At 63.2% G+C, this 25428-nt stretch overlaps 2 protein-coding genes across 2 annotated transcripts in view; one reads left to right on the top strand and one right to left on the bottom strand.

Moving 5' to 3' along the window:
- Positions 1–181: 181 nt before the first annotated feature.
- LOC306952368 (coronin-7-like) overlaps positions 182–25428 on the bottom strand; it is a gene marked incomplete at both ends in the record, with an annotated part of 34878 nt that continues 9631 nt past the window's right edge. Inside the window, 21 exons of the mRNA XM_079543075.1 lie at positions 182–265; positions 343–429; positions 497–588; positions 663–798; positions 867–983; positions 1054–1143; positions 1242–1383; positions 1480–1565; positions 1668–1772; positions 2002–2144; positions 2245–2331; positions 2427–2535; positions 2625–2800; positions 2885–3020; positions 3094–3213; positions 3935–4030; positions 4986–5131; positions 5211–5268; positions 5344–5398; positions 20592–20674; positions 21194–21280. Of these exons, the coding sequence (XP_079399201.1) occupies positions 182–265; positions 343–429; positions 497–588; positions 663–798; positions 867–983; positions 1054–1143; positions 1242–1383; positions 1480–1565; positions 1668–1772; positions 2002–2144; positions 2245–2331; positions 2427–2535; positions 2625–2800; positions 2885–3020; positions 3094–3213; positions 3935–4030; positions 4986–5131; positions 5211–5268; positions 5344–5398; positions 20592–20674; positions 21194–21280 (2235 nt within the window). The remainder of the gene's footprint in view (positions 266–342; positions 430–496; positions 589–662; positions 799–866; positions 984–1053; positions 1144–1241; positions 1384–1479; positions 1566–1667; positions 1773–2001; positions 2145–2244; positions 2332–2426; positions 2536–2624; positions 2801–2884; positions 3021–3093; positions 3214–3934; positions 4031–4985; positions 5132–5210; positions 5269–5343; positions 5399–20591; positions 20675–21193; positions 21281–25428) is intronic.
- On the top strand, positions 11354–13926 carry VASN (vasorin; the record flags this gene model as incomplete). The annotated part of the gene is made up of 2 exons (XM_079542687.1): positions 11354–11490; positions 11853–13926. 2 exons carry the CDS (start codon positions 11354–11356, stop codon positions 13924–13926), a joined length of 2211 nt encoding a protein of 736 aa, XP_079398813.1.

Raw genomic sequence — 25428 nt, 5'->3', positions numbered from 1 at the left:
CGGGGCGGAGCGTCGCCCTCCACCGGGCGACGGCGCCCCCTGGCGGCGGCGCTGAGAGGGGAGGTCCAGGCCGCGGGCACCGCGCACGCGCGCTAAAGAGGCGGAGAGCGGCCGCCATTTCCCCCCGCCCGCCTCCGTCCCGTCACACAAGCACAGGAGCCACAGGCGGGGTGCAGCGGCTTTAATGGCGGGGCCGGTGCCCTTGAGATGGCTCCTCTCCGGCGAGGCCCGGCGTCCGCGCGGTGCCGTGAGGTCCGCCTGCGGCCTAGTCCTGAGGAGGCCGGGCTCGGTGAGGCCCGGGCCCGGTCCTCGCGGCCTCCCCCGTATCCCCGCCTCGCTTACCCACTCGGCCTCATCCACGCCTTCGAAGGAGTCCTGCGGCAGCGGGTCGTGGCGGTTCCCCAGCCGGGCCACCATGGCGCTGAGGAGCTGCGGGAGAGCAGGGCTGTGGGTCGGGGCGCCACGGGGCTGCGGTCCCGCCGTCCCCCGCACTCACCTCCTCCTTCTTCTGCTCGTCCGTCTTCTCCCCCAGATACGCGGCCGCAGGGACAAACTTCCGTGCCGGTGCCTCCCTCGGGGCCTGGCTGACTGTGATGGCAGTGTGATGCGGGCCGGTCCCACAGCCGGGGGGGTCCCACGCCCGCGAGGCCCCGCGCACCCACCTGGCTCCATGCCGGCAGGACGCAGGTCAGCGCGGCCCTGCTGTCCCTCCGCTCCCCCCAGCCAGGCGCCGGCGCTCAGGGCCGGCTCCCACCACACGCGGGTCGGAGGGAAGATGTCCTCTTGGAAATACTCTTTCTGCAGGGCGCGGCACGGTGAGGACGGCCCGTCGCTTTGTCCCCCACGCGGCCGAGCCCGGTGACTACCTTGACGCGAGGCACGCGGAAAGCCACCGGCTCGAGGCTGCCCTGCCCCAGCCGCAGCGCCCGGGCGAACTCCACCTCCCGCACGTCGCACGCTGTCTTGCGCAGGAAGACGAAGCCCTGGAGGAGCAAATGTGTGAGCAGGCTGGGAGCGGGGCAGGCGGCACGGCCCCGGAGGGCCCCCCCTCACCTTGTGGGGGTCGCTGGAGGTGAAGCTGTTGCACTCGAGGAAATAGGGTGGGTCGGGAGTCACCTCGTAGAGAAAGACTCTGGTGTCGCCCTGGAACAGTGGGATGGGGCTGGTGTGAGGGCACGAGGACCCCATACTGTGGTGCCCTGCGTGAGGAGCTCCCTAAAAACAGATAAGCTCCATCTCACCTTGCCGGTGAGGAAGACAACGCTGGTGTCCTCATCGTAGAAGGGCAGGAGTGTGGACGGGGCCACGTCGAGGCCGAGAACGGAGAGGGGCCCATCAGGCAGGGCCTGTGCACGGTACAGAAGGATCTTCCTCTCGCTGCGGCTGTGGGGGTGAGCAGGTGCAATGGCAGAACTCAGTGTGTCCCCGTGGTGGGCACTGAGGAATGCCTCATCCCCTGGGGACCATGCCCACCCTCACCTGTCAAAGCCGGACACGAGGAGGAAATCGCCTCCGCACACCCAGACCACACGTGCCCCACGGCCTCCCTCGGGGCCGGGACCCTCCTGTAGGGGAGAAGGAGGGCGACTGGCAGCACGCCCTGCCCAGCAGCTCCCCGTGGTGGGATCTGTCCCCCCCAGCTATCCCATCCCGCACTGTGGTCCCACCTGCTGGGGCTGGGGGCTGCACCGTGGCTCATAGAGCCGCAACCGGCCATCCTTGCTCACTGTCGCCAGCTTCCTTCCATCAGGGCTCCAGGCCAGGCTGAAGATCTGGGAGATGGAAGGTGCCTCTGTCACAGATCTGTTCCCCAGTGCTTGGCTGGCCTAGGGGACTTGGTGGCCAGCTATGTTGCCTTTTGGTAGCCTGAAGTCACTCTCTCCCGGCACCATCTCAGCACCATAATTCAGGAGCCAGCTTCAAGCTGCCATCCAGCCGCATTGCAGTGTGGTAGCCTCGTATGTCTGAGTGCCGCGGCCCCCCGGTAATCCCTTCCCCTACCTGGTCCGTGTGTCCCTGCAGGCACAGCACCTCCTGCCCAGCACCCAGCTCCCAGATCCGCACCGTCATGTCGTAGGAAGAGGAGACGAGGAGGTCGGCTGCCACGGGGTGGAAGCGGATGGAGTAGATCTTCTCCGTGTGCCCTGGTGAGAAGAGCGGAGTGCCAGCACTGGGACAGGGACACCAGCAGACCCACCTGTCCTCACTGCCAGTTCTTGAGCTGTGTCCCTGCACCACGCTCACCTCTCAGCACGGCCTCAGGCTCCTGCAGTGTGTCCTGCAGCCCGCCCTCAGGCACCCGCCACAGCCGGATCTTGGCATCCTCCCCCGCTGCAGCACCGACACAGGCAGAGAGACACAGGCAGGGGGTGAGCAGCAACGTGGGGCACAACCACCCATGGCAGGGTGCTGGTGCCAGTGCGTACCGACTGCAAGGCGCCGTGGGTCAAAGGGGTCCCAGGAGAGATCGGACACTGCTGCACCATTCTGGATGGTGGGCACAGCCATGTCGGGGAGACGGCCTGGTTTGGAGAGCTGATGGAAAGCAAAGCATCACCCGGGGCGTCAGGTGCCAACGCGCTGCTTGCAGTGATGGCACCAAGAGTTGCTCCCGACTGCAGTACCTCAAGGACAGTGATCTGGCCACCAGCAGAGAGCAGTGGGAGGGCAACTCGCTGGTGGTTGGCGCAGAAGCCGTCGCTCTCGCCCGGCGTGGTGAGGCTCAGCCCCCGCAGGTTGGTGATGTGGGTGTCACGGTGCAGCACTGTGCCCTGTGCGTGCCGGAAGCGGGAGCTGGGCCCTGCGTGCGTGGATGCTGCTGAGTGCCACGGCTCCTCCGGCCACGTGGACCGGGGACGCCGAGCCCACCCTGCTGCCCGCTCACCCAAAATACTCTGCAGTGACTTCTGGCTGGGGCTGCTGATGAAGCCACTGGAGGGGGCAGTGCTGGTGGAGAGTGAGGCGCCGGCGCTGCTCGGTGAGGTCAGCGAGCCGGAGGGCGAAGAGTAGCCACTGCCCTCCTACAGGAGACAGCGGTGGGCAGGAGGTGCCCCCCAGCTCCGCCAGCCCCGACCCCCTTTTCCCTGTGCTCACACTGCGCTCAGTATCCACAGGGCCGTCACTGGGCAGCTGGGTGCTGTGCACGGCGGCGATGAGCGGGGAACAGAAGGTCTGCGTGGGTCTCCGTGCTGGGTGCAGGCTCACCCTGCCCACCTGCCGAGCAGCAGCGCTGTGACCAGCAGGCATCGGCACAGGAGAGCCTGCCGCAGCATCCCAGCTGCTGGCTGTGTCAGGGAGCTAGCTGGTTCATCCCCCACAAAACCTCCTTTTTCTCCCCCTGGTTTTGTAATCATCCCCACTGAAACCTGCTGCTTGTGGTGTCTGGCTTATGGGGGTGCTCCTGATTTGCAGGAGGCCTCTCTGGCTCACAGCTTTGGAATCCTTAAGTGGTTCCAATACACATTTATAGTGTCTCAGAATGTCTACATTTTTAAGGAAGGTGGAGGGGAATGTCTTTTCTTGATTAGATTTTTACTCTTCGCTGCACCTAGATGGAAATTAGAGCTCAGCTGACTGCAGAAGAGCATTTCAGAGCAGTTTCTTCCTGGAAAACCATTTTAAACTGGGTGGGAGCAGATGAGATCTCCTGAAGCTGCGTCTGCATTCAAAGCCAACTGCTGCAGCCAAGGTGCAGGGCTGTGCGTCTCGTCCTCAAACGCTTTTCCCACTCCACAGTGAGGAGGGGGCACACAGCCCGTGTGTTCTGCCACCCCAAAAACTCCTTGGCTTTTGGCAAACGTGCAATTTGTGTAAATCTCCACTCCCCTTCCATGCATGTCCTGGCCCCGTCCCAAGGCAGTGCAGTGGCTGTGCCAGCGCTGTGCCCAGCCCCAGGTGCCACCACCCACAGGGACTCCTCCTGGCTGCCACTCACCTGCTGACTGTCCCCTGCCCACCAGGACTGGGCATCTGTGGCCGGCAGCATCCCAGCACAGTCAGGGAACAGATCCTCGTGGAATTCCTGGTTGGACTGCAGGAGAGGGAATGGCAAGACCGGTGTACTGAGCCGCTGTGCTTGCCCGCACATGGTGGGACGTGAGCTGCTGCTCCGCCTGCAGTCCCTTGCTGTCACTGAGCACTGGTGGCTCCACGTAGGAGACCCCTGGGCACCCTGGCGGTGCAGAACCTCAGCCCCAGAGCTGCATGCTGGAGCCTGTAGGTGTCAGATGCTGCTTGGCTTTGGGCTGTGCTGGGCACCCTGGGAGCATCCAAGTTCTGAAATGCAGCCCCCAGCTGCTGGCCTGCGGCTCCTGGCATTGCAGCTTTGAGCACCAGCCTCTGCTGCCCAACACCAGCACCAGATTTCAGTTCCCAGCCCAAAGACTTCAGCACGTAGTGCCCGGGTTTCATCCCCCACAGGTTTCTCTCACCTTAGCCTGGAAACCTGAGTCTCCCCTTATCCCCACCACACCTGGCTGCTCTCCATTCCCCAGCAAGTGAATGCTGAGGTGGTACCCATGAGGTCGCACCAGGCACCCCACCATTGTGCCACCCATGGGGTGAGGGCAAGGGGATGAGTTGGGGGCTCCAGAGTGAGTGGTGGCTGTCTCCATTTCCCCAGGGGCTGAGCCCTGCCTGTGGCAGTGTCCCTGTGGGGGCAGAGCCCTGGTCCACCCCAGCCCGTGGCCGCCCTGCAGCAGTGCTTACGCTCTGTTTCTTTTTTTAAACGTGGGTTTTTCCATAATAGTGTCTGTTTACTGAAAAGGGCATTTTCTTAAGCTGCCACCCTGTTTTTTTTTTCTGTCATTCAGAAAAATGTTTCAGGGGAATGATGCCAATAGAAGGAAAAACCTGAGCACACTGGGAGCACCTTTGCCCTGCATGCTGTGGTGAGTGACAGGGAAAGCACCAGGGCACGAGGACGTGGGGTCACAGGGACCAAGCTTGGAGCTGAGGCTCTGTCTGATGGCCCCACACGCGCTCACCTTGCGAGGCACAATGTAGCTGACAGGGACAAGGAAGGTGTCGGTGAGCTGCAGGACGCGGAGCACCTCGCACGCCATGACATCCAGGGCCAGGCGGGGAATGGTGGCCAGGCCCCGTGTGTGTCCCTCCATCAGGCACTGAGTGACTGCGGACAGGCAGGACAGCCTTGGGGTGGGGCAGGAGTGGGGGTCGAAGCACCCCAGTGTAGGATGCGTTCTGTTTACCTTGGGTGAGGGCAGGCTGAGCCGATGCCGCCTCCAAGCAGTACAGGAGGTTTTCTCCCTGGCAGAGATGAGGAGTGCAGTGTAAGCAGGGTGTAGGATCACATTGCTGCGTCCCGCCGCCCCGGCTCCTCACCTTCCCCGCCAGCACCAGCAGCCCCGTGTCGGCGTCATACAGCGGGATCACGGCCCTACAAGGAAAGGAAGGTGCTGAGCACTGCGGGATGGGGCTCAGCATCTGCCCTGGCATGCGGCAGCACCCCGATAAAGGCAGGGCTGGATCCTGCCCTCTTGACCTGTTCCCCCATGGCACCCCAAGCCCAGTCCCATTTTCCTGGTGGTGCCAGCAAAGTACTGGGCAGGGTCCAACCGTGCCCATGGCAGCAGGGAGTGCTGGGTGCCCTGGGTCTGGCACATGGGAACGGCCCTTGGCATCTCCCCCATTTACAGCTTCCCACGCTACAGCCCTGCCACGCTCAGCCCCACTGTGACAGCTTTATGGCAGCAAGACCTTGGCGGCGGCCCACAGTTCCTGAAGTGTACCAGTGTGTGGCACGGCACTGAGGGCACGGGGCATGCAGGTGCCACCACGGATGAGGCAACCCGGGGCCCACCCAGCCCTGCAGGCACAGCTCCGGGCTGCCCCGGCCAGCTTGGCCAGGCTGGGGTGGGCACGGAGCCACGGGGTGCAGCCTGCACACCACACACCTCACTGGCACACGCTGCCCCACCAGTCCTGTGGTTGGGGCTGCCAGCTGGGCTGGCTGGCTGCAGTGTGCCTCATCCCTGTCCTTGTCCCTGTCCCACCCTGCACCCGGGGGATGCTTGGTGGCCGGAGGGGACATGGAGCACTGAACCCCTTCTCTTCCTTCTCCACGATATGGGTGTGGAGGAGAAAACTCCAGAGGCAACTTTCAGGAGAACAAAGGGACAATATATTACTTTCGGGTTGACATTTTTGTGGTTGTGCTGGCTGGGGGAAGGGAGCACGTGCAGTGCCGGGATTTTACACGGATCGACTTTGAGGAAACGTAGCCAAACAAAGGCTGCCCGGCCCCGCAGCCCTGCACCACGGTGGGTTCCATGGCAGGGACAGCGCGGGGCAGCAAGCTGACATCAGGGGAAGCCCCAGCCAGCATGGCGCAACCCCAGCCCGTGTCTGTTGGCACGACGTGGACAAACAATGCCGAGTGGCTGCGGCAGGCACGGGGATTGCTGTCGTCAGCCTTGCACTGCCACCACCACCAGGGGCAAAGGCTGGGACAAGGGCAGCTCTGCTGCTGGGACGTCTCAGGGTGGTGAACGTTATCCTGCAGTGCTCAGTGCAGCACTGCTGTCACATGGGCTTCGCCCTTCAACGACACGCACAGCCCCCGTCCCTACTGCATAACGGCAGTGTGCCCCAAAGCACACCGATCCCTGGCCGGGCAGGTAACAGGGTAATGGGGTAGCATGGCACTAGGGGTGCTGGAGACACTGGAACACAGGAGGCTGGGATTCCCAGTGGCCATGGGGCAACTGGGACCCATACTTGGGTCAGCTAGGGCATGCTGAACAGGGGTTGCTGGGATGCCCAGCCCTGATGCTACAGGGCTGTCAGGGTCTGGAGGTGCTTGGGGCACACGGGTGCCGGCACAGGGGAAGATGCCCGTACCCACACCGGTACCCGTACCCACACCCGGGCTGCCGGCGGGTCCCTGGGGTCCCCCCACACCGGGCCCCAGGTGCGCAGGGGGCGGAGCCTACTTCGAAGCCCCGCCCCGCCCCTCGCCCCCTGCTCCTCACAGCCAATAGGAAGGAGGCGGGAGTGCTGGCCCCGCCCCCCCAGTGCCAGACCACGCCCCTCGTCCTAAAAGCCGCCCCCCGGGCCCGGCGCCGCCAGAGAGGGGAGCGTCCGCCCGCCGCCATGGAGTGAGTGTCCGGCCCGGCCCCGCCCGGCCCCGGTGAGTGCCGCGACCACGGGCCGGGAGGGACCGGCAGTCTGTGCTCGGCTGTCCCTGCCGGGTCACAGCGTGACTCCGTCTTGGCTAGGGATGGAGTCTCGGCGGCAGCCCGGTGGCGTACGGGGACGAGGACGCTGGTGGCCGGTCCCCAGCACGGTGGCCTCGTGGGTCCCGTCCCACGGGTAGTCCCTGGTGCGTGTCCGGTGCTGCCTCATCGTGGGGAGGGGTGAGGTGCGGCGGGGGGGACTCCTGCTGTCCCCAGGTGTCACTGCTGCTGGCTGGGTGACAGTGACCCATCCTGCCAGCAGCCAGGCTCCAGGATACGTGTGGGACCCGGCGCGGTCCATCCATGCGTGCCAATCCCAACGCGGCAGCAGGGCTCGCTGCTCGGGGGACAGCAAGCAGGGAGCCGCTGGCGTCCGATAGGGAAGCGTGCCAGCAGGGCCGCCGGCCACGGGGATGCCCCACCGGCTTCCTGCTGCGCCTGCTGGGGTGACCCCGGAGCTGCCACCCTGCCGGCCGTGACAGGGGCTGAGCATCCCTCACTCCTCCCTCGTGCCCGCCGAGCCGCCAGCAGCACCCGGGCATCCCAGCGGGCGACGCTGCGGTGACAGCACCGAGCAGAAGCGCGACCCCGTCCTCGAGTGAGCCTGTCCCGTCCTGGTGGCGGCGGCCTGGCCTGACCGAGGACCGGGTGCTGCCCACACGGCGCTGGGCCGTGCCGCCGTGACGAATGACACTAATTACTATTTTTCCTCGCACCACGCCAAGCCCGGTGGCCCAGCCGGGTCGCCCTGACGCAACGCTGCCTGCCCGGCTGGCTCCGCCACCCGACGGGACGCGGCGGGAGGAAGCGCTCGGGGACAGCACGGCCACAGTCAGGCCGCAGGAATCCGCGCGTGGCAGCGGGGCGGCACCGCCGGCTCCGGGCGAAGCGGCTCTGCTGGTTTTTCCCCTTCCCGGCACCTGAGAGCGTGGCCGGGTCACCGGGGCAGGAGCGGGCCGAGGGGCTGGCGCGGGGGGAGGCAATAAGCAGGCCTGCATTCCTCCCTGGCTGCTGCGGAAACTTTAATTAAATAGGGAGGGAGCGCGGGAGGAGGTGGGAGCTGCGGCGGAGGGCGACTGGAAGGGAAAAGGAGGATTGGGGGCTGGTCGTGCAGCTCCGCTGGGCACGGGGAGGGGGCGCGCACCGACACGGGTGTGTTGGGGGCGTCAGGGAGGGCCCCGCGATGCTGGGCCCGGAGCCGGGGAAGGCTCCGCATTCCTGTGCGCGGGGCCCGGGGCGGCGGTGGGGATGGAGCTGTGTGTGCCGGTGCCCACCGGGCTGGCTGCGTGCCGGCAACAACGGCGGCTTTGTTCTGCACGGGGAGCCGAGCGGACACGGGGCCTCACTCACCGGGCTGGGGGGACAGGAGGGGTGTCCTGGCTGTGCTGGGTTCAGGAATCCACTGTGATGTGGGGTGCGATGAGAGCTTGTGGGACTGCGCAGTCCCCTCCGGCTCTTAAGGCCCAGTCCTGGGGTTCAGGGCACCCTGGGCTCGGTTGGGCACAGACCCAGGTGAGTGCACAGCCCTGCAGGCACTGCTGGTACCAGGGATGCTCACCCAGTGGCAGGGCCACCATTAGTTTCCTTGTGGCAGTGTGGAGCTCCAACTGCCCCCTCCTGCCCAGGTGTCACCCTGCAGCTTAGGGCTGGGGACACACTACTGTCACCACAGCAGCCGGCGCTGCCACCTACCCTGTGTTGTGCCTGGCTGGCATCGGGCTCTCCCTTGGGCACAGAAAGGGGTGCCATGTCCCCATGTGCACCAAGTGAACACCCAGCTGCTCAACCCAGAGAATGGGAATAGTGCTCCCACTCCCTCAGGCTGGCAGGGAAAGGCTGTGCAAGAGGGGGAGGCTGAGCCTGGATCCTCCTGCAGCCGGAAAATATGAATAATTCGGCAAGTATCTGCGGTGCAGGCCTGGGGAGCTCAGCCAAGGAGCAGCGGGCCGCTGCCAGGGCAAGATGGCCAAGCACCTCTGGGAGAACCACTTCTCCCCGGTGCGGCCGTGCTGCCCCTGCCAAGCTGCCAGGCTCCAGGCTGGGCTCACCTCTTGGCCCCACGTGCCCATCGAGGGGCTGGGCAGCGTGCTGGTGTGTGCCGCAGCAGCACGATGGTGCTGGCAGAGCGGTGGCAGAGGTGTGGAGCCACGGGTGGAGCGCGTGGTGCCCGACCGGCAAGGCAGGATGCTCGGCCGCGGTCACGACCCAGCCCAACCTGCTCGGGGCCAGTGAGCGGAGCCTGGCAGCTGGGGAGGAAATGCCAGCATAATTAAAGGGCTGAGAGGCTCAGAGTCAGCAGCTGGTTGCAGCACGGACACGTCAGCGAAACCCGACCCTGGCATTGCAAAACCAGGTCCCAACCCAGGGCCTGTGCCCCGCCGGCACCATGCTGCCCACCCCGGCAGGCAGTGCCCCGCACCGTGCTGTGCTGCCCTCGAGGCTTTGGCTATCCCAGCGTGCCTGCTGTCCCCACTCAGCCGCCCCATGTCCAAGCTGAGGGTTGGTGCTGTCACCTCCATCCAGTGCTTAATGCCAGCAGTGTCCCCCAGCCACACGAGGCTGCGTGATGCTCTTGTGGCACAGCCCGACCACCATGGCTATGGCTCGCTGGGTACCCTGCCCCAGGGTCAGCCACGCATGGGGTGTGGGCTGGGGGCTCAGTGGCCGTGACCGCATGGCCACAGAGCGGCTCCTCCCAGTGCTGGTGTCCCTGGGCCAAGTGACTCAGGCGGCTGTGGTGACCCTGCCCAGCGGCGCGGGCGCACCCCACCCTTGGGCGCACCCCAGGCCCACAGCCTCCTCCTTAACCCTGTCCTGCTGCAGGCGAGCGCGGTGATCCGGGGGGATTTGGGGTGTGGTGTTGCCCCTTGCAACAACTGGGGCTCAGCACAGCCTGGCTGAGGCCCCCCGTGGCGGGGCATGGGGCGGCCAGCAGCACGTGCTGCTGTGCTACCCGGTAGCCCCCCGCGCACAGCGGGGCCCCAGTGAGTTGCAGGGTTTTATTTGCCTGCAGTTATTAACGACTTTCAGCAGCCCGGCAGGAGGGGAGGAGGTGATTGGCGCGCTGGGAAGGGGCTGCTAGGGCCATGCACCCCGCGGAGCCCCCTCTGTCACCTCATGTGCCCTGCCATGGGGTGATGAAGGAGGCAGGGCCCTGCCCCTCCTGCCCTCAGCCCTGCGTCTCACCCCTTGCCTGCACTAATTAGGGCTGTCATTAAAAGGGCTGAAAGACAGGGCTGAGAGACGAGCCGTGTCCTGAGCAAGGACATCAGCCAGGATGTCTGTCCCTGGGACATGGGCACAGAGGAGCTGGAGCAGGGCTTGTTCCAGCCCTGCTCACACCAGGAGCATCCTCTCCTCGGTCTCCTCTGTCTCCAGTCAGTCAGTGCCAGAAGGATGGGGATTGCAGCCCAGGGGCTCTGCGACACAACGAGGCCGGTGCTGTGCCAGAATCTTGGGATGCCAACAGAGGAAGCTTTTTGGGATGCAAAGTCGCCACGTACAGCCAGGGATTTGGGAGACAAGAGCACTGGAGGTCTGCCAAGGGCTGAGCCCACTGCAGGGTCACAGCTTGGCCCAGGGCCCTTGGAGTAGGACAGGGCTGGGCAAGGTCTCCCCATGGCCCATCAGCAGTGCTGCAGTCCCCAAACTGTCAGACCCCACTCTGCTTCTTTGCAGCCATGTCCCTGAGCCCCAAGCCACCCTGCTGGGTCAGGGACAATAGCTGCTTTGTCCTCACACCAGCAGCATTTCAATGGCCCGGGTCACCTCACACCGGTGCCACTGCCTTTGAGTGCCACTGCCACCACCAGCTCCTGTGCTTTCCCTGGTGTAGGCGAAACCTCCAGCTCTGGTTGCTGTAAACAGCATCACCATCTGAGTACCTCAGAGTACCGACAAACTCCCCAAAACGCTGTCCTGGGTTTCAGCCTAGTGCTGGGGGCCACACACCCAACCCATACGGGCCACCTCACAGCTCTTACGGGGTGAAGCAATGGCAGGGGCAGAATCCTATGGTGTGGGGTCCCGGGGGGCTCAGGCGGGTGGCTGCTGCACGGACGGCACAAGGAAAGGGTTAAGTCCTGCTCGGCTGCGGGAAGCAGGGCTGGCTCCCACCCCCTTCGCTGGCGGAGGCCGAGCCGGGTGCGTCTGCTGGGATGGAGGCGGCGCGTCCCACATGTTTGGTTTGCACCCTGCCGAGAGCAGCCGGGAAAGGAGGGGCCCTTTCCCTGCCGCCCGCCATGCGGGTCGTGTTGCCCCACGAGCCACGACACCACGCACGGAGGAGCTGGGGGTGCGTGGCTCTAAATCCAGGGGATGTGGGGAGGGGGACAGCGGAGCGCTTAGCAGCCCGTGCACTGCTTTGTGCATGGGGCAGAGCAGCAGCAGAGGCCTTCAGGCTCTGCCATGGTCACTTTGGGGCTGGGGCGTCCCAAGCAGGGAAGGAAGGGAGGTGGGCAGCCAGTGGTGGCAGGGCTGAGCGCAGCTGTCTCTGCCCCACCAGGAGCCAGGTCAGGGGTTCCCGCACCAGCCTGGCCTGGGAGCAGTTTGGAGCCAGCCCCTTCCTGAGCGCTGCCCAAAATGCTGTGTGCTTTGTGTGTGAAGCCATGCGTGCCTGGGCGACGGTATCCTCATGCAAACCTCTCTCTCCCACAGAGCTGACACCATGAACCAGCTGGTCCTTTGCACGCTGCTGCTGCTGCTGCTGTTGCTCCCTGGGCAGCCGACACGGGCATGTCCCACAGGCTGCCAGTGCCAGGACCCCACGACCATCCTGTGTGCGGCCAGGCGGGGCCACACTGTGCCACGAGGGCTGCCCCCCAGCACCCTCTCCCTCTATGTCTTTGAGAATGGTATCACGATGCTCAGCGAGGACAGCTTTGCAGGGCTGCCTGCCCTGCAGCTCTTGGACCTCTCACAAAACAAGATCACTAGCATCCAGAAAAACATCTTCCAGCCCCTAACAGAGCTCGTCAACTTGGACCTGTCCTCCAACCAGCTGCAGGAGATCACCAACGAGACCTTCCACGGGCTGCGGCTGCTGGAGCGGCTCTACCTGCAGAAGAACAGGATCCAGCACATCCACGCCACTGCGTTTGACACGCTGGAGAATCTCCTGGAGCTGAAGCTGCAGAACAACCAGCTCCGGGCCGTGCCTCCGCTTGACCTGCCCAACCTCCTCCTGCTGGACATCAGCTGGAACAAGATCCCCACCATCGTGCCTGGCACCCTCCATGCCATAAACATCGAGTCCCTGAAGATCGCAGGGCTGGGTCTGACGAGCTTGGACGAGGAGCTCTTCCAGCCCCAGAACAACGTGCACGAGCTGGACGTCTCTGACAACCTGCTGGAGCGCGTGCCGGTGGTACTGCGGCGCCTGGGCAGCCTCACCAAGCTCAGCCTGGCCGGCAACGCGCACATCTCCCAGCTGCCACCTGAGGACTTCCGTGGTCTCCACAACCTGCAGGAGCTGGACATCAGCAACCTCAACATCAACACCATCCCTCGGGACTTCTCCAGGTTCTTCCCGAGGCTCCGTGCCATGACAGCTTCCGGAAACCCCTTCAACTGCATCTGCCAGATGAGCTGGCTCGTGCAATGGGTGAACGCCAGCGGTGTGCTCCTCCGGCGGCCCGAGGAGACACGCTGCCACTTCCCCCCAAAAAACTCAGGGAAGCTCCTCCACCACCTGCAGTACGCCGACTTTGGCTGCCCCACCACCACCACCACCACTGCTGCCACCACCTCCCCTCCACGCACCACTGCGCTGCGACCGCCTGTGCCCATTCCCACCGGCAGCCGCCCGCCGCCTGAGCCCAGCACCACCACCGCCACCCCGCAGCCCCGCGCCGTCCCCTTCAGCTCCACTCCGGTGCCCTTCAGCCTCACCCCAGCTGCCAGCAGCCCCCCGCCACAGCTGTGCCCCCCACGCACGTGTTTGAATGGTGGCACCTGCCAGCTGGGTGCCCACGGTCACCTGTGGTGCCTGTGCCCACCAGGCTTTGCTGGGGCATTCTGTGAGGAGGAAGAAGAAGAGGAGGAAGAAGAGGAGGCGGCGGCGAGGGGCACAACGCTGTCCCCAGCCACACCAGCAGCACCTCCGAGCCGGAAGATAAGCATCACACAGGTGAGCAGCACCTCACTGCGGGTGGACCTGCAGAACTACTTCCAGTCCAGAGCCCAGCTGAAGGGCATCCGGCTGAGCTACCGCAACCTCTCTGGGCCGGAGAAGCGCCCTGTGATGCTCCGCTTGCCGGCTTCTCTCTCGGAGTACACAGTGCGGGCACTGAAACCCAACTGCACCTACCGCGTGTGTGTGGGGCCGCTGGGGGAAAAGGGCTCCAGGGAGGAGTTCTGCGTGGAGGCGCACACCTTGCCGGCGAGCCACCAGCAGCACTCACCTGTCACCCAGAGCAAGGACAACAACCTGGCCCTGATGATCGTCCCCGCGCTGGCCGCCGTGCTGCTGCTGGTGGTGGTGGTGACCGCAGTCACTTACTATCGTCGGCACCGCCGGGCCAAGGAGCACGCAGGGGGCGGGGTGGAGGCCGGCCCGCTGGAGCTGGAGGGTGTGAAGGCGTGCCTAGAGAACGGCGAGAGGGGCGGGCACAGCTGCCGGGGGCCTGAGAATGCGGTGCTGGCAGGTGGCCCCGAATGCGAGGTGCCGCTGATGCAGGCGCACTACCCCAGCAACAACAACGGTGCGGCACTGAAGCCCTCCTACTTCTGAGCCAGGAGCGCGGCGTGGCACCTCCAGGCTGAGGAACGGCGGGGAGTTAAATGAGCCGAGGCAGAGCCCAAACCCATAACGTGCAATTCTGAGGGGCTTACACACGTGGGAGCAGTCACCGATTGCACCGCTCGGCCTAAGCGCCTTGATTCCCGTGACCCGACACAGAACGTGGGCAGCGAAGGTTTTGGTTTTTAACTCGGGTTTGGGTCGGCCTTCTTGTTTTAGCGAGTGCTAGGAAGGAAGACAGAAGGAGGACGGCGGTGACTCGGCTGAGGGGCGGCGATGTGCTGGCAACAGGGGCCCCTCAGCGGAGCATGGCCGCGGTCCCCACTCCCTGGAGCTGATGTGAGCGGCGCGGCCCGGCTGAGGAGCTGTGCACCTCAGCACTGCTGGGCTGAAGGACGCGCCGCGCGGGCGCACGGGGAACCAGAGCTTTACAAACTCAGAGAGAATATTTATACGCGGTTATTTCCCATTTCTTCTGGGAAAACTTTTTCTAGTACAGGTTTTGTAAGGCAGACCAGAAGGATGTCATTTTGTAAAAAAAATAATAAAAGAATAACAACAACAACGAGAAATCCTGCCCAGAGTTGGCAAGGCGGGGGCTGCAGGACCCCCCAAACACTGTGCAGCACGGCTTGCCCCAGGGCCGTGCCCGTGTCCCCGTGTCCCCTTGTCCCCTCCTTGCTGTCAGCAGATGACTCAGAGCACAGAGGGTGGTTTCCCCCATTCTGAGGAGGATCCCCCACGAATCCACCCCCCACTGCGAGTGCTAAGGAGGTGTCACCAAAACAGAGGCGGCGAGCTCCGAACGCGCCCCGGCCCTGCACATCATCCCGCCTGACTTCATCGCGTGCGCTGCCAGATGGCTGCGGGGCGGCGGACACACAGCCCGGCCCACCCCGATAACCTCCTGACGTCACCCTCCTCCTCACTGTGGGGCTGAGGGGCTGCGGGGGGCTCTGCTGGCGCTGAGCCTCCAGCCCTGATATGCCTGGGATGAGCGTGGCCAAGTGCAGCCTGCAGCATGGTTGCAGCCCGCCGCGCGGCCACAGCCCCCCTGCCCAGAGGCTGCGACCACGGCCAGGGCTGGGGTAGCCACGTTGGCCCCCACTCCTGTGTGTGCGCCCCTGGCCACGCTCGTGCGCTGGCTACGGCGGGGGCTTGGGGCCGGCGCTCGGTTCCTGCTGCCAAGTGCTTTCTGTTCCAACCTCTGGTTTTAATCGTTTTCCAATCCTTTATCTTTCGGGCTGGAATTTTCCAGGTTGGGTCCCTGCCCACAGAGGTATGTTTTATTTGGAGAAAGTGAGCAAAGCAGGCTGAAATGCTGCCACGGCCGGCTGCCGAGAGGGCTGCGGAGCTGGGAACCCCTCCTCAGGTGAGCGCCCTGTAGCCCCCGCCTCACTGGGCCCCCTGGGTGCACCCATAGGGCACGGCCCCGACCTGGCCTCGTGTGCTCTGGATGCAATTAGGGGCGCGGGGCGGCTGCGGGGCCGTCTGCACCCCCCCGGCTCCCAGGTGGGTTTCCGGCAGGGCTGGCTCCCATTAGGGCCGGCACAGCGGCGGCGGGGGCCCCTCTCCGGCGCGGGCGGGCAGGCGTGAGGGCCACGCTCGCCCGCTCAAAGGGCCCATTGTGGTTCTCTCCCCACAGATTTTTCAAATTAACATCCCAAATTCCTCTGAAAATTGCTGCTGTGTAAATATTTTCACTGCAAGCTTTGTATATTTTCCAGCCTTGCAAGGAGAGCAGAAAACTCCCTGGCGGAGCTCAAGCCCCGTGCCGGCGAGTGGTGGGTGCTCCCTGTGTCACCACTGTGGCCCCAGCCAGGACTGGCTATGGAGCCCCTTCCCTCTGTGCCCCTTTCTTTTCCCTTTATTCCTTCCCATTATTCCTACGGGCTCCAGGACCCTGCTGGTTTGGCAGCTTTCAGCAGCTCTTAAGCACTGTGCTGGCACAGCGGTGCCACTTGGTCCCCATCCACCCGTGCCACAGCGTCATCGTGGTGGCATACAAGGATACTGCTGGCACATGGCACAGCTTTCATCTTGCACTTTGGGGTTTCATTCCACAACCCTTCTGCTGCCACCTCCCTGCTTCCTCAGCACATAGCTGCTGTACCAGGGTCCCCTGGGCACCATGCTGGGCACTGTGGCTGAGCACAGCCCTGGCATGTGGGAACACAGCAGCGGCAGCAAAGCATGCTGCACTGTGGCACTTGGATCCCGATACTTGGCACACACTCCTGAACCCACATGACTGCAGGAGGTCAACTGCACCCAAAAAGTGCTGTTGCAGCCCCAAAATTGCCCTCACAACCCCAAATATGCAGCCTCAAAACCCCCGCAGTTCCCTACACTAAATGCAGAGTCCCCCCGCCTTCTGCCAGCTCCACTGCAGCTCAGAGCAGATGAGCGCGGCACATTGTGCGGCGCTGCTAATTCCTCCGAGCTGAATCAGCGCAGGGAATGGATTGCAAAACCCCCTGACATGAAACCAAAAAAAATCCCTTTTGCTGTTCAAGCCCACAGGGTGGTCACCGAGTGCCCTGGGGACAAAGCACTAAGGCTGGGGCTCAGCAGGCAGTGGGACACATCATGGTGTCCCCAGCACCTGGCAGCCCATGCTGGGTAGCCATGGCTGCAGAAGAGCCCTGGCAGGACACACGGCTTAGCAGGGCCACAGCAGGGGTGCCAGGGTCCCCAACCCCCTGCCCCAGGGTGAGGGATGTCCACAGGGAGCTGGAGAAGGGTGGCATGTGTGTCAGTGTCCTGCAGCCCCCGCGTATTGCGGTGAAGCCTTGGCTGCCAGGAGGAGCTTGTGGAAAGGCAGAAATATTGCCGGCTTCCTGGAAAGCTGACGAGGCCAGGGCTGGGGAGCGGCGGTCGCCCGCAGAGGCGGCTGTGGGCCAGCACGAGGCTGGGATGGGGCTGTGGCCCATCTGGGAGCGATTTCGGCAGTGACGGAGCTCACCACACTCCCGCCAGAGCAAGGCACAGGGCTATTTTTACACGGCGTGATGAGCGGAGCCGGCTGCGGGGCCACGGCGTTAACCCCTCCAAGCAGCAGCGGGGACACCTCCATCCCTCCCTGTGCCAGGCGCGGGCACCAGGAGCTGGCAGGAGAAGAGAGAAAAGCCTGGGGGTGAGGGTGGGGGTTAGCAGGTATGCTCCTGTTTTGGAGGTGGGTATGGGGACAGAGATTCATCCTGCTCAGGGCTCTGCCACTGAGGCATTGCTGATGGGATGGGTGTTGTTGGAAAACCCCAAAATGCCCCGGAATCATAGGAAATGGCTGCTAGGTGCTGGGAAAAGCCAGCACATACGGCCCAATGGCCACGTCAGGACAGGGGGAGGTCCTGCTGGAGCTACTGCATGGGGATTTGGAACGGAAATAACCCAAGGGGGGATGTGTGCACACCCAGGTTGAGTCCCATTGCAGCGGGGAGCCTTGAGAAGCTGAGGGTGTGGGGATCACATCCAAATGTGCATTAACAGTCCCATCACAGCCAATGAGTGGGGAAGTGACAGTGTGACACTGGAGGCGTGTGCCTTGGCATGCACAAAAGCTGGAGCCCTGCAGCTCGGAGACGCCGAGTGAGCAAATCCTCAGTCTGAGCTCTGGAAGGGTGATGGGCAGTGAACTGAGCCTGTCCGGGTCAGCATCCCTGGGGGGAACCACCCTGCACATCTTGCAGCCAAACAAAGCTTGAGCTCTCTAAAACTGCCTTCCTTCTCTGCATGTGCCGCCCAGCCCTGAGGACTTCACTCCACGCAGGGCCCTGTTGCTTGGCCCTCCCAAAAACTGTCCCTGACCCAGTGCTTTCATGGTACCTGTGCAGCACAGTGGGAATGTGGTGGCACTGAGGGGTGTGAGGATAGGCACCGTACAGGGATGCCAAGCAGATGGGGCTCCTGGCAGATGCTCCTGTCTTTAGAACCCAGCTTCCAGCATTTTTGGGCTTTTGGGGACACTGTGCAGACCCGGTGGTGCAGCACAACAAGGCACCACTGTTCTCATTGCCGCCGCCGCGTGGAGATGGCACCAGGCTGTGGGCTGCTGCATCGGGTCTGGCCACTGACCCCGCAGCTGAGCCCGTAACCCAACCCCACCGGTGCTGGTTACAATTTAGGGCAACAATAACCTATTGAGGCCTATTCCTGCTGCTCCTTGATCTAATTAAAGAGGGCCAGAGGGAAGACAAAACCCGATTCAAAGGGAGCAACTGGCGGCATGCTGGGGATGGCGACATGGAGTGGGGCTGGGGCCACCCACGCCTCCTGCCACAGGGTTTGGGCTGTGCCAGGTGTTGCTGCCCCATGCTTTCACAGCAAGGTTTCTGCACTTGCACAGCTCTCACCCACACAGGTGAGATGGGCACCCCCAAAACACACTTAAAGATGTAGAAGAAAAACTGGGCTGCCCCTTCCCCAGTGATGTTGGGCAAGAACACAACTACCCATAGGGCTCAGTGGGGGCATGGCAGTGCGTCGGGGCTGGGCCTGCTGCAGCTGTTCTCTATCTGCTTTGGGGTGCTACTGGGTACGTGAGGCCACACAGGCGAGGGGCCCAAGGCATGCTGCATGCTCCCCTTCCTGCCATCCGGCGTCAGTAATGAATGGTATGAGCTTCCTGCCCGCCCACTGATTGCTTCCTCAATGAGCTGCTGTGCGCCGCGCAGCCTGCATGCTCAACACCGGGCAGCGCTGCTCAATAGCCGTGCGTGCCCGTGATGGAGAGCCAGGGCCCGGTGTGCCCGTGTACAAACTCGATCATGGGCAGTGGTAGGATGGAGACGGCGCAGCGGGGAAAAGATGGTAGCAACGAGCTGGGGGGCTGGCACCTCTCAGATGGTGCCTCAGAGCAGCTCCTCCACACCCGGCCCCGAGGTGGCCGCATCCCCAGCTGCGGTGGGGATGGGCTGTGTGTCTGTACTACAAACACCTCCCTCTGCTCACTGCTCCCCAGAGCCAGGCCCCGTGCGCTCCCAGCCCCTCTTTGCCGCCGCCTTATCAGCACCGACTGCCATGCAGCTGCAGCCTCACGAAGCCACGGGCTGACACACCATGCGCTGCCTGCCAGCCACATTCCTGGCGGCCGATAAAGCCGGCAGCCAAAATAACTGCAGCCTGCGCAAACGGGACTGAGTGCGGCCCCATGTCTGGATCCAATTTAGATGGGCTGGCTCACCCCAGCTGAGTCCCTGTGTGCACAGGGGCCGAGCAGCGGTGGGCTCTGGGGTGATTCCTGCAGGCACTGCACAGCTGTGGGGTTGTGCATAAAGGACTCTGAAGCATCACACCCGTTAGCCGTGTGCCACGTGTGTGGATCCCCTGGAAGAGGTTCACTCTGGGCACTAATGGCACACAGGGAGGTGGCTGCAGCCACAGCCCGGGAGCACCCTGCTAGCACTGGGGAGGGAGTGTTTTCCCCTGCAGCAGTCTCACTCTTTTGGAGACACAGCCAGCTGAGGCTGCCTCTGCCTATTGTCCCAGTGTAACCAGCAAGCCCCGAGCCCTTGAAGCTTGCAGAAGATGAGTGATTCTTTGAAGCCTCCTGCTCTGCCACCTCTGGCTTCTCCCTGGCCACCATGTTAGGCTGACCTTCCCAGCAGGGACATGCCAGCACTTTCACACCACAGCAGCGAGCATTCCTCTCCCCTCCTCCAAGTCCCAGTTGCTGTCTAGGGGCTGACTGACATCTCATGTGGGGACACAGTAGGGCAGCCAAGTGCTGCTTCTGCTGTCACAGCTCACTCAGCTCCTTGCCAGAGGCCATGTACCAGCACCCAGCTTCTCCAATCACCTAGCCTGCTCCATCACTCTGTCCTGTGATGGAGCCAGCTCTCTGTGCTGTGAAGGTCCCAGTGTCCCTGCTGCTTTGCCAGTGGCTCTAGGGAGAGCCAGAGGCTTCCAGCACAGCACAGCAAGGGCCTTGCCCCAAGCCTCTATCACTCTGGCGGGATGAAGACACTACCTTCTCCTCCACCTGCCCCTTTGAGTGGCTCCCATCTTCCTGTGTGCACCATGGCCAGCTTGCAGGGGTACATGGGAGCAATGAGGCCAGCCCGAACCGGGGCATTTGTCACCCTGACAGCCCCGGTGGTGCCACAAAGACAAAAGACATCATCATCACACCTTGAAAAGAAGTGCTGACCCCTTACAGCCCTGAGAGCCATTGTACCACTTCCCAAAGGGATGCCCTGAAGGCAGCCCTTGTCACTGGGCAGCCCCTGAGCTGCTGCACAAAGTGTCTAGCCCATCACAAGCAAAGGGCGGGGGCCAAGCTGTGCCAAAGGAGTTCACCCGCATGCAGTACTGTGTCAGAGGCCTGGCTGTTCTCAAGCAACATATGCCACCCACAGCACACGCAGTCACTGCCAGCACTGCTGTTGCCTGTCACAGTGCTGCTGAGGACACAGACGTACTGTCCCTGACACTGCCATCTCTCACCCATCCCAAGTGATTGGTGCCAGGGACATGGCCGTTCCATCCCCAGCCTGGCCCCTGGTTTTCTGGTTGAATGCTGCTGATGCCAGGGGCCACTCACCAGCTCCTGTTGTGCTCACTGCAGGTCCCCAAGCACTGGAGCACATCCCTGCTCAGCACCGCTGTGCTGCTCCGCGTCCCCCCCCTGTCACCCCGCGTTAAGTCCCCATCCCTACCCAGATGAGGTATCCAGTGCCAAGGTGAAAGTCGCACCACTGAACTTCCGTGTGTCCCAGAGCTTCACCTCCCGCTCACGCATCTGCAGGGACAAAGACATGGATTGCATCAGCGGCTGCTTGCCTCGCTCCACGCCCTTGCTTTCCTTTGCTTCCACGTGCTACAGCACATGGCCAGCCTGCTCCTGCTACCAGGGGTGACGCAGCTGAATGCACTCAGCACCTTGGGCTGCAGGTGCAGTGCAGGGCGGGCAGCAGAGGGGCTGTGGGTATGAGGGCCAGTGGCTGCTGTTAGCAGCTCCATGGCCGGGAGAGCCCAGCACGGCTCGACATGGCTGCAGCCAGGGTTCTACAAGGACAGGAGGTGGCTGGAGGCTCTGCTACCCATAGGGACAGAGAGGAGATTTCCTCCTTTCCCAAGCCTGCTCTTATTGAGACAGGTCCCTCTAAAAGCCCCTGGGACTGCCCTTGCCTTGCAGCCATCATGCTGGATGGGAGCCCCATCCAGCACTGCAGAGATCACAGGGAGGCCGTGCTGTGGCCTTGGCACAGGGTGGGAAATCCCGGCTGGCACAGAGCTGCCCTCCCAGCGAGGCCCGTACCTGGCTGAACCCCACGGAGATGAGGCAATCGCTGGCTCCCATCCAGAGCAGCCGGGAGTCCTTGTTGTTCTCATGTCCTGGGACGCTCTGCAAGGCACACAGCAGACCAGCCATCAGCACTGCCACTGCCCACACCGTGCAGGACCATGCTGTGTGCACAGCTACAGCGTGACCGTGAGCAACTGCGGGGCTGAGTGCACGGGGCAGAGCTTCTCCCCACCAAGGGGTGCCCAGAGTGCCCGTGGAGTGGGGATGGCCTCCATGCTGGGACTGTCCCTGTGGGGTCATCTCGGTGGTGTTGATATGGTCACTGGGGCGAGTGGAGAGTGGAAGCAGGGAATGTGAACGTGGTGGGATGGCTTCTGGATCGCAACACCACCCATGGCTCTTCCTGCACCAAATGTGGAGCCTGGGGTCAGCATGCCAAAAAGCTGTTCCATGCTGGCAACAAGACGCATGAGCACGGCCACTGCCAGGGTGCAAGAGGGACTTACTTCCCCAGTTGTATCCTGGGCTCTTCATCCGTGCCAAATCCCAGCTCAGGAGGCAGGTGCCCCACGTGTGTCCAGAGGCTACTGAGACACTGATGGTAAACTGAGCCCAGCAGCCCCTTTCCCCTTGTGTTGCTGAGAGGCCAGGACCCCCAGCGCACCCAGACTTTGACCTGTCCTCTGCGGCACCATCCCCAGTCCCACTGCTGGGCCCTGGTGCAGCTCTGCTGAGGACAGGAGCAGAGGAGTTACAGTGCTGGCTCCCACGTGGTACCCAGATGGGCCCTGTGGTTCCAGTGTCCCAGCGGGACCTTGCAGCAATGCTTGCTGTGCGACACAGGAGGTGCTGGAACTCCCTCGCTCTCACTTAACCAGCGCCAAGAAAACAGCCCAACCACCAACGCTTCCAGAGCCATCATGGAAAGGCAGAGCTGAGCTGAGTGCTGTGCTTCCAGCACCACCACACAGCCCAGCACTCCTGACTCTGCTCCCTGCAAAGCATACCCAGGGTGGGCGGCAGGTGGGGATGGCATGTACATGCTCTCCTGGCACCTGGAGGAGCTGTGCCCCACAGAGGTGCTGTGCTTCTGGGAGAAGCCCTGCCAGGAGTCCCCTCAAGGCCCAGCAGGATGCCTGCCCTATAGAGGAGCTGCTGGGGCCCACAGCCAGGGTGGGAGAGGGCACAGGGTGCCAAGCACATCCCCTGCCAGGACAAACACAGCCACGCCAGCCAGCATGGCCCGTGAGGAGCCAAGCCAAGCCTGGCGCTCCCTGCAGCAGCAGCAAGATGTGGGGCAAGATCCAATGTATCTCCACTGGCACTGGAGACCTGCCTGGTGGAACAGACCCCCGATGTCATTCTCCTTTCCTGCTCGATCCTTCCCTCTGCATCCTGCATGGCTCCAGGACCAGCATCCCTTCAGCCCTGTCCCACTTTCAGGTTAAGCAGGTGATGTGTCCCCTGTGCAGTGTGAGGGCTGCGCCACTGCAGTGAGGACAAGGAGGGCCCCAATGTGGGGCAGTGAGGTAGATGGCTGGGGGGCTGCTAGCCCTCCCCGCCAGCTCAGCGCCTTGCTGCTAGACAGAAGGACGGAGCCAGTATCAGTGCTGAGAGGGGAAGGAAACCCTGGGAGCCAAGGCCAGGAGAGCTGGAAGCCCAACCCCAGCCAGGATTGTCGGCGAGGAGATTGCTTCTGCACCTGAGCCACACGGCTGTGGCAGCCAAAATTTGACAGCTGGAGATTTGAAAACCTCATGTGCCGGCTCTGCTGGCTCCCATTCCTGTGGAGCAAGCAGCACCAGGGGAGCCAGGGATGTCAGCCCTGGTGGCACAGCTGGCAAAGGGCAGGGAATGCTCGGTGGCAGTGCCCCTCTGCAGCACACGTAGCTCAGCGGGAGCTGCGACACTCCGGTGAGCAACGTGGTGGAGCCACGGCTGGTCCCCAGCTGGGTGGGATGGGGCAGAGCATGCCAGAAGGCGCCTTCGGATCACTGTGCAGAAGAGACGGTGCTGGGACCCTCGCCCAGCCCAGCCCAGTGCCCTGGCGGGGCCTCGCTGCTCACAGCCCACGTTGCGCACGCTGCGGCGGGGAAACATGTTTTCTGCATTAGTTCCATCCCGGGCTGAGCAGTACGTATGTCAGCAAATATGCGGGAGGCTGGGGCCGGGGCGCTCCGGTTTCGGAGGTGGCTCAGACACCAGGCTGTGCAGATGTTGCCAGAGGTGAGCATGCAGGGCCAGATGGCGCGTGTGCCGCTCCACCTAGCGGCAGCCGGTCCCGGGGGGCCCCCAGGAACCCCCCACCTGTGTCCTGTGCAGGAGGCAGATGGCAGATGTGCCGAGGTCAGCAAGGGGTGGTGTGAGAGGGGTGCTGTGGTTGGGTGAGAGTCCCAGAGTGGACGTAGGTCCATGGGGGTGCCGGAAATGGGCAAGAACGCAGGTTTGGAGACAAACGATGATGGCAGTCTCATTGTGCACACACTGATCAGCTCATCCCCAACACCTTCCTGCTCCCCATCCTGTCCTGGCACTCACACCAAGTCCGCGGGGTCCCCAGCCCTGAAGAGCCCCAGGGACGCTGTGGGACACGGGGTGGCTGAGCGCTCCACACCATGGGGAGCATGCCTGGCGTGTCAGATGCAGCTGTTGGCAGCACAGCCACAGTGGGTCAGCGTGAGCTGGCAACAGCTGCCGGCAGATTTCGGCTCCTTGGCTGCCTAGGAGAGCCTGACACAAAGCAAAAGCTGCTTCTGCATGAGGGTGATCCCAGCCTCTGCCTGGAATATTTACCTTTGGCCAGGGGCTGGGGAGCCTAGGGCAGGGCTAAGCAGCAGGGGGAAGCCCCTGAGCTCCCTTGGTTTTGCCATGCCCATAGCTGGCAGACTGCAGGTATCCAAACCCTGTGGAGAAAAGGATGGGGAAAGCAATTGCTGCCACCAACAGGCACGAGCCCAGGGGGCAGAGGAAAGGCTTCCAGGGGAGCTGAGGGGGTTAACCATGGTGCATCCTCCCCGCAGAAGAATGCGATCTCCCCTCGCTGCCAAATCCCACTCACTCAAGAGGTGGCCAGGAGTGCAGAGCAGCCTCTGGCAGGCCGGCCCACGTCTGCAGAGCAGCTCCTCCAACTGAGGAACACAGGGAGGGGATAGCACAAGGCTTGAGGGGCTGCTTGCCCCCAAAAGGTGGCTTTGTGTTCAGAAGCTGCACTCCTCCTGAAGCAGAGAAAGGAGGTGCTGGAATTCAGCAGAGCCAGCCTCTCTGAGCAGCCGCATACGAACTACTCTGCTCTGAGCCTCACGGCTCTGCTGAACCTCACCAAACTACAGCTGCTGGGCATCCAAACGGGATGGCAGACAGAGCTTCTCTGCAGCAAAGCTCCAGCAGCCCTATGCCAGTCCTGATAGGGGAAGACTGGATTTAGTTTGTGGTTGCCACAGTGGAGAGGGACCAATGTGGCACCCTCTACCCTCTGGGCAGTAAGCTAGGAGGCTCCCATGACTCCCCAGCCCACATCAGCAAGCAGTAGCACAGTCAGGCTGTGACCCACCAACCCCACACGGCCTGCATGCCTGCAGGACAGACGGGCACCCAGCGGAGGGTGAGCCCTTTGGCCCACGTAGTGATGCTGGGACTCGGCCCGAATCCTCCTTGACTTCCCCATATCTGCAATACCAGCGGCATTCCTGCGAAGGATAGCCGAGGGGGAAGCAGAGCAGAGGAAATATAAACAATCCCGTGCAGTTACGCTGGGGAACAGAAGCATGAGAGCGCGGAGCGCGCAATGCTATAAATAGGCAGCCCAGAGCTTGGCCAACTTTTTCAAAGCTTCCCACGGTCTCCTTGGGAATGTGGGATGCTGCAGACCTTCCCTCTGCCCAGAGGAAGCTGCTGCTGAGGCTGGGAGTCAGGTACCCCCAGGGTGACCCCAGCGTGGGATACCATGCTGCTGGGGTGGGGAGGCAAGCAGAGAGCCTCCCACGTCCTGGTGCTCCTTCCCCTGCTGAGCGGTGCCCAGCTGGACCAGCAGCCAGGGACAGAACCACTGCCAAAGGAGGATCCAGGGCAAAGGTGTCACATCAGGGTCTGTGGGGTCCAAGTGGTGGGCACGGCTGGGTGGCTCCGGCCTGGACATCCACCTTGCCCTGGCACTGCCCTGCCTGCGTGGCCATGCTTGTGTGATGCAGAGCCAAGGCAATGGCTGGGGGAAGAAGGGCTACAGGGGAGCCGCGGGCAGAGGAGGGCAC

This window comes from Tetrao urogallus, assembly GCF_951394365.1.
Source record: "Tetrao urogallus genome assembly, chromosome: 15".
Classification (NCBI taxonomy): domain Eukaryota; kingdom Metazoa; phylum Chordata; class Aves; order Galliformes; family Phasianidae; genus Tetrao; species Tetrao urogallus.
The sequence above is the reverse complement of the archived record's forward strand: the minus strand, read 5'-3'. Positions and strand labels throughout refer to the sequence as shown.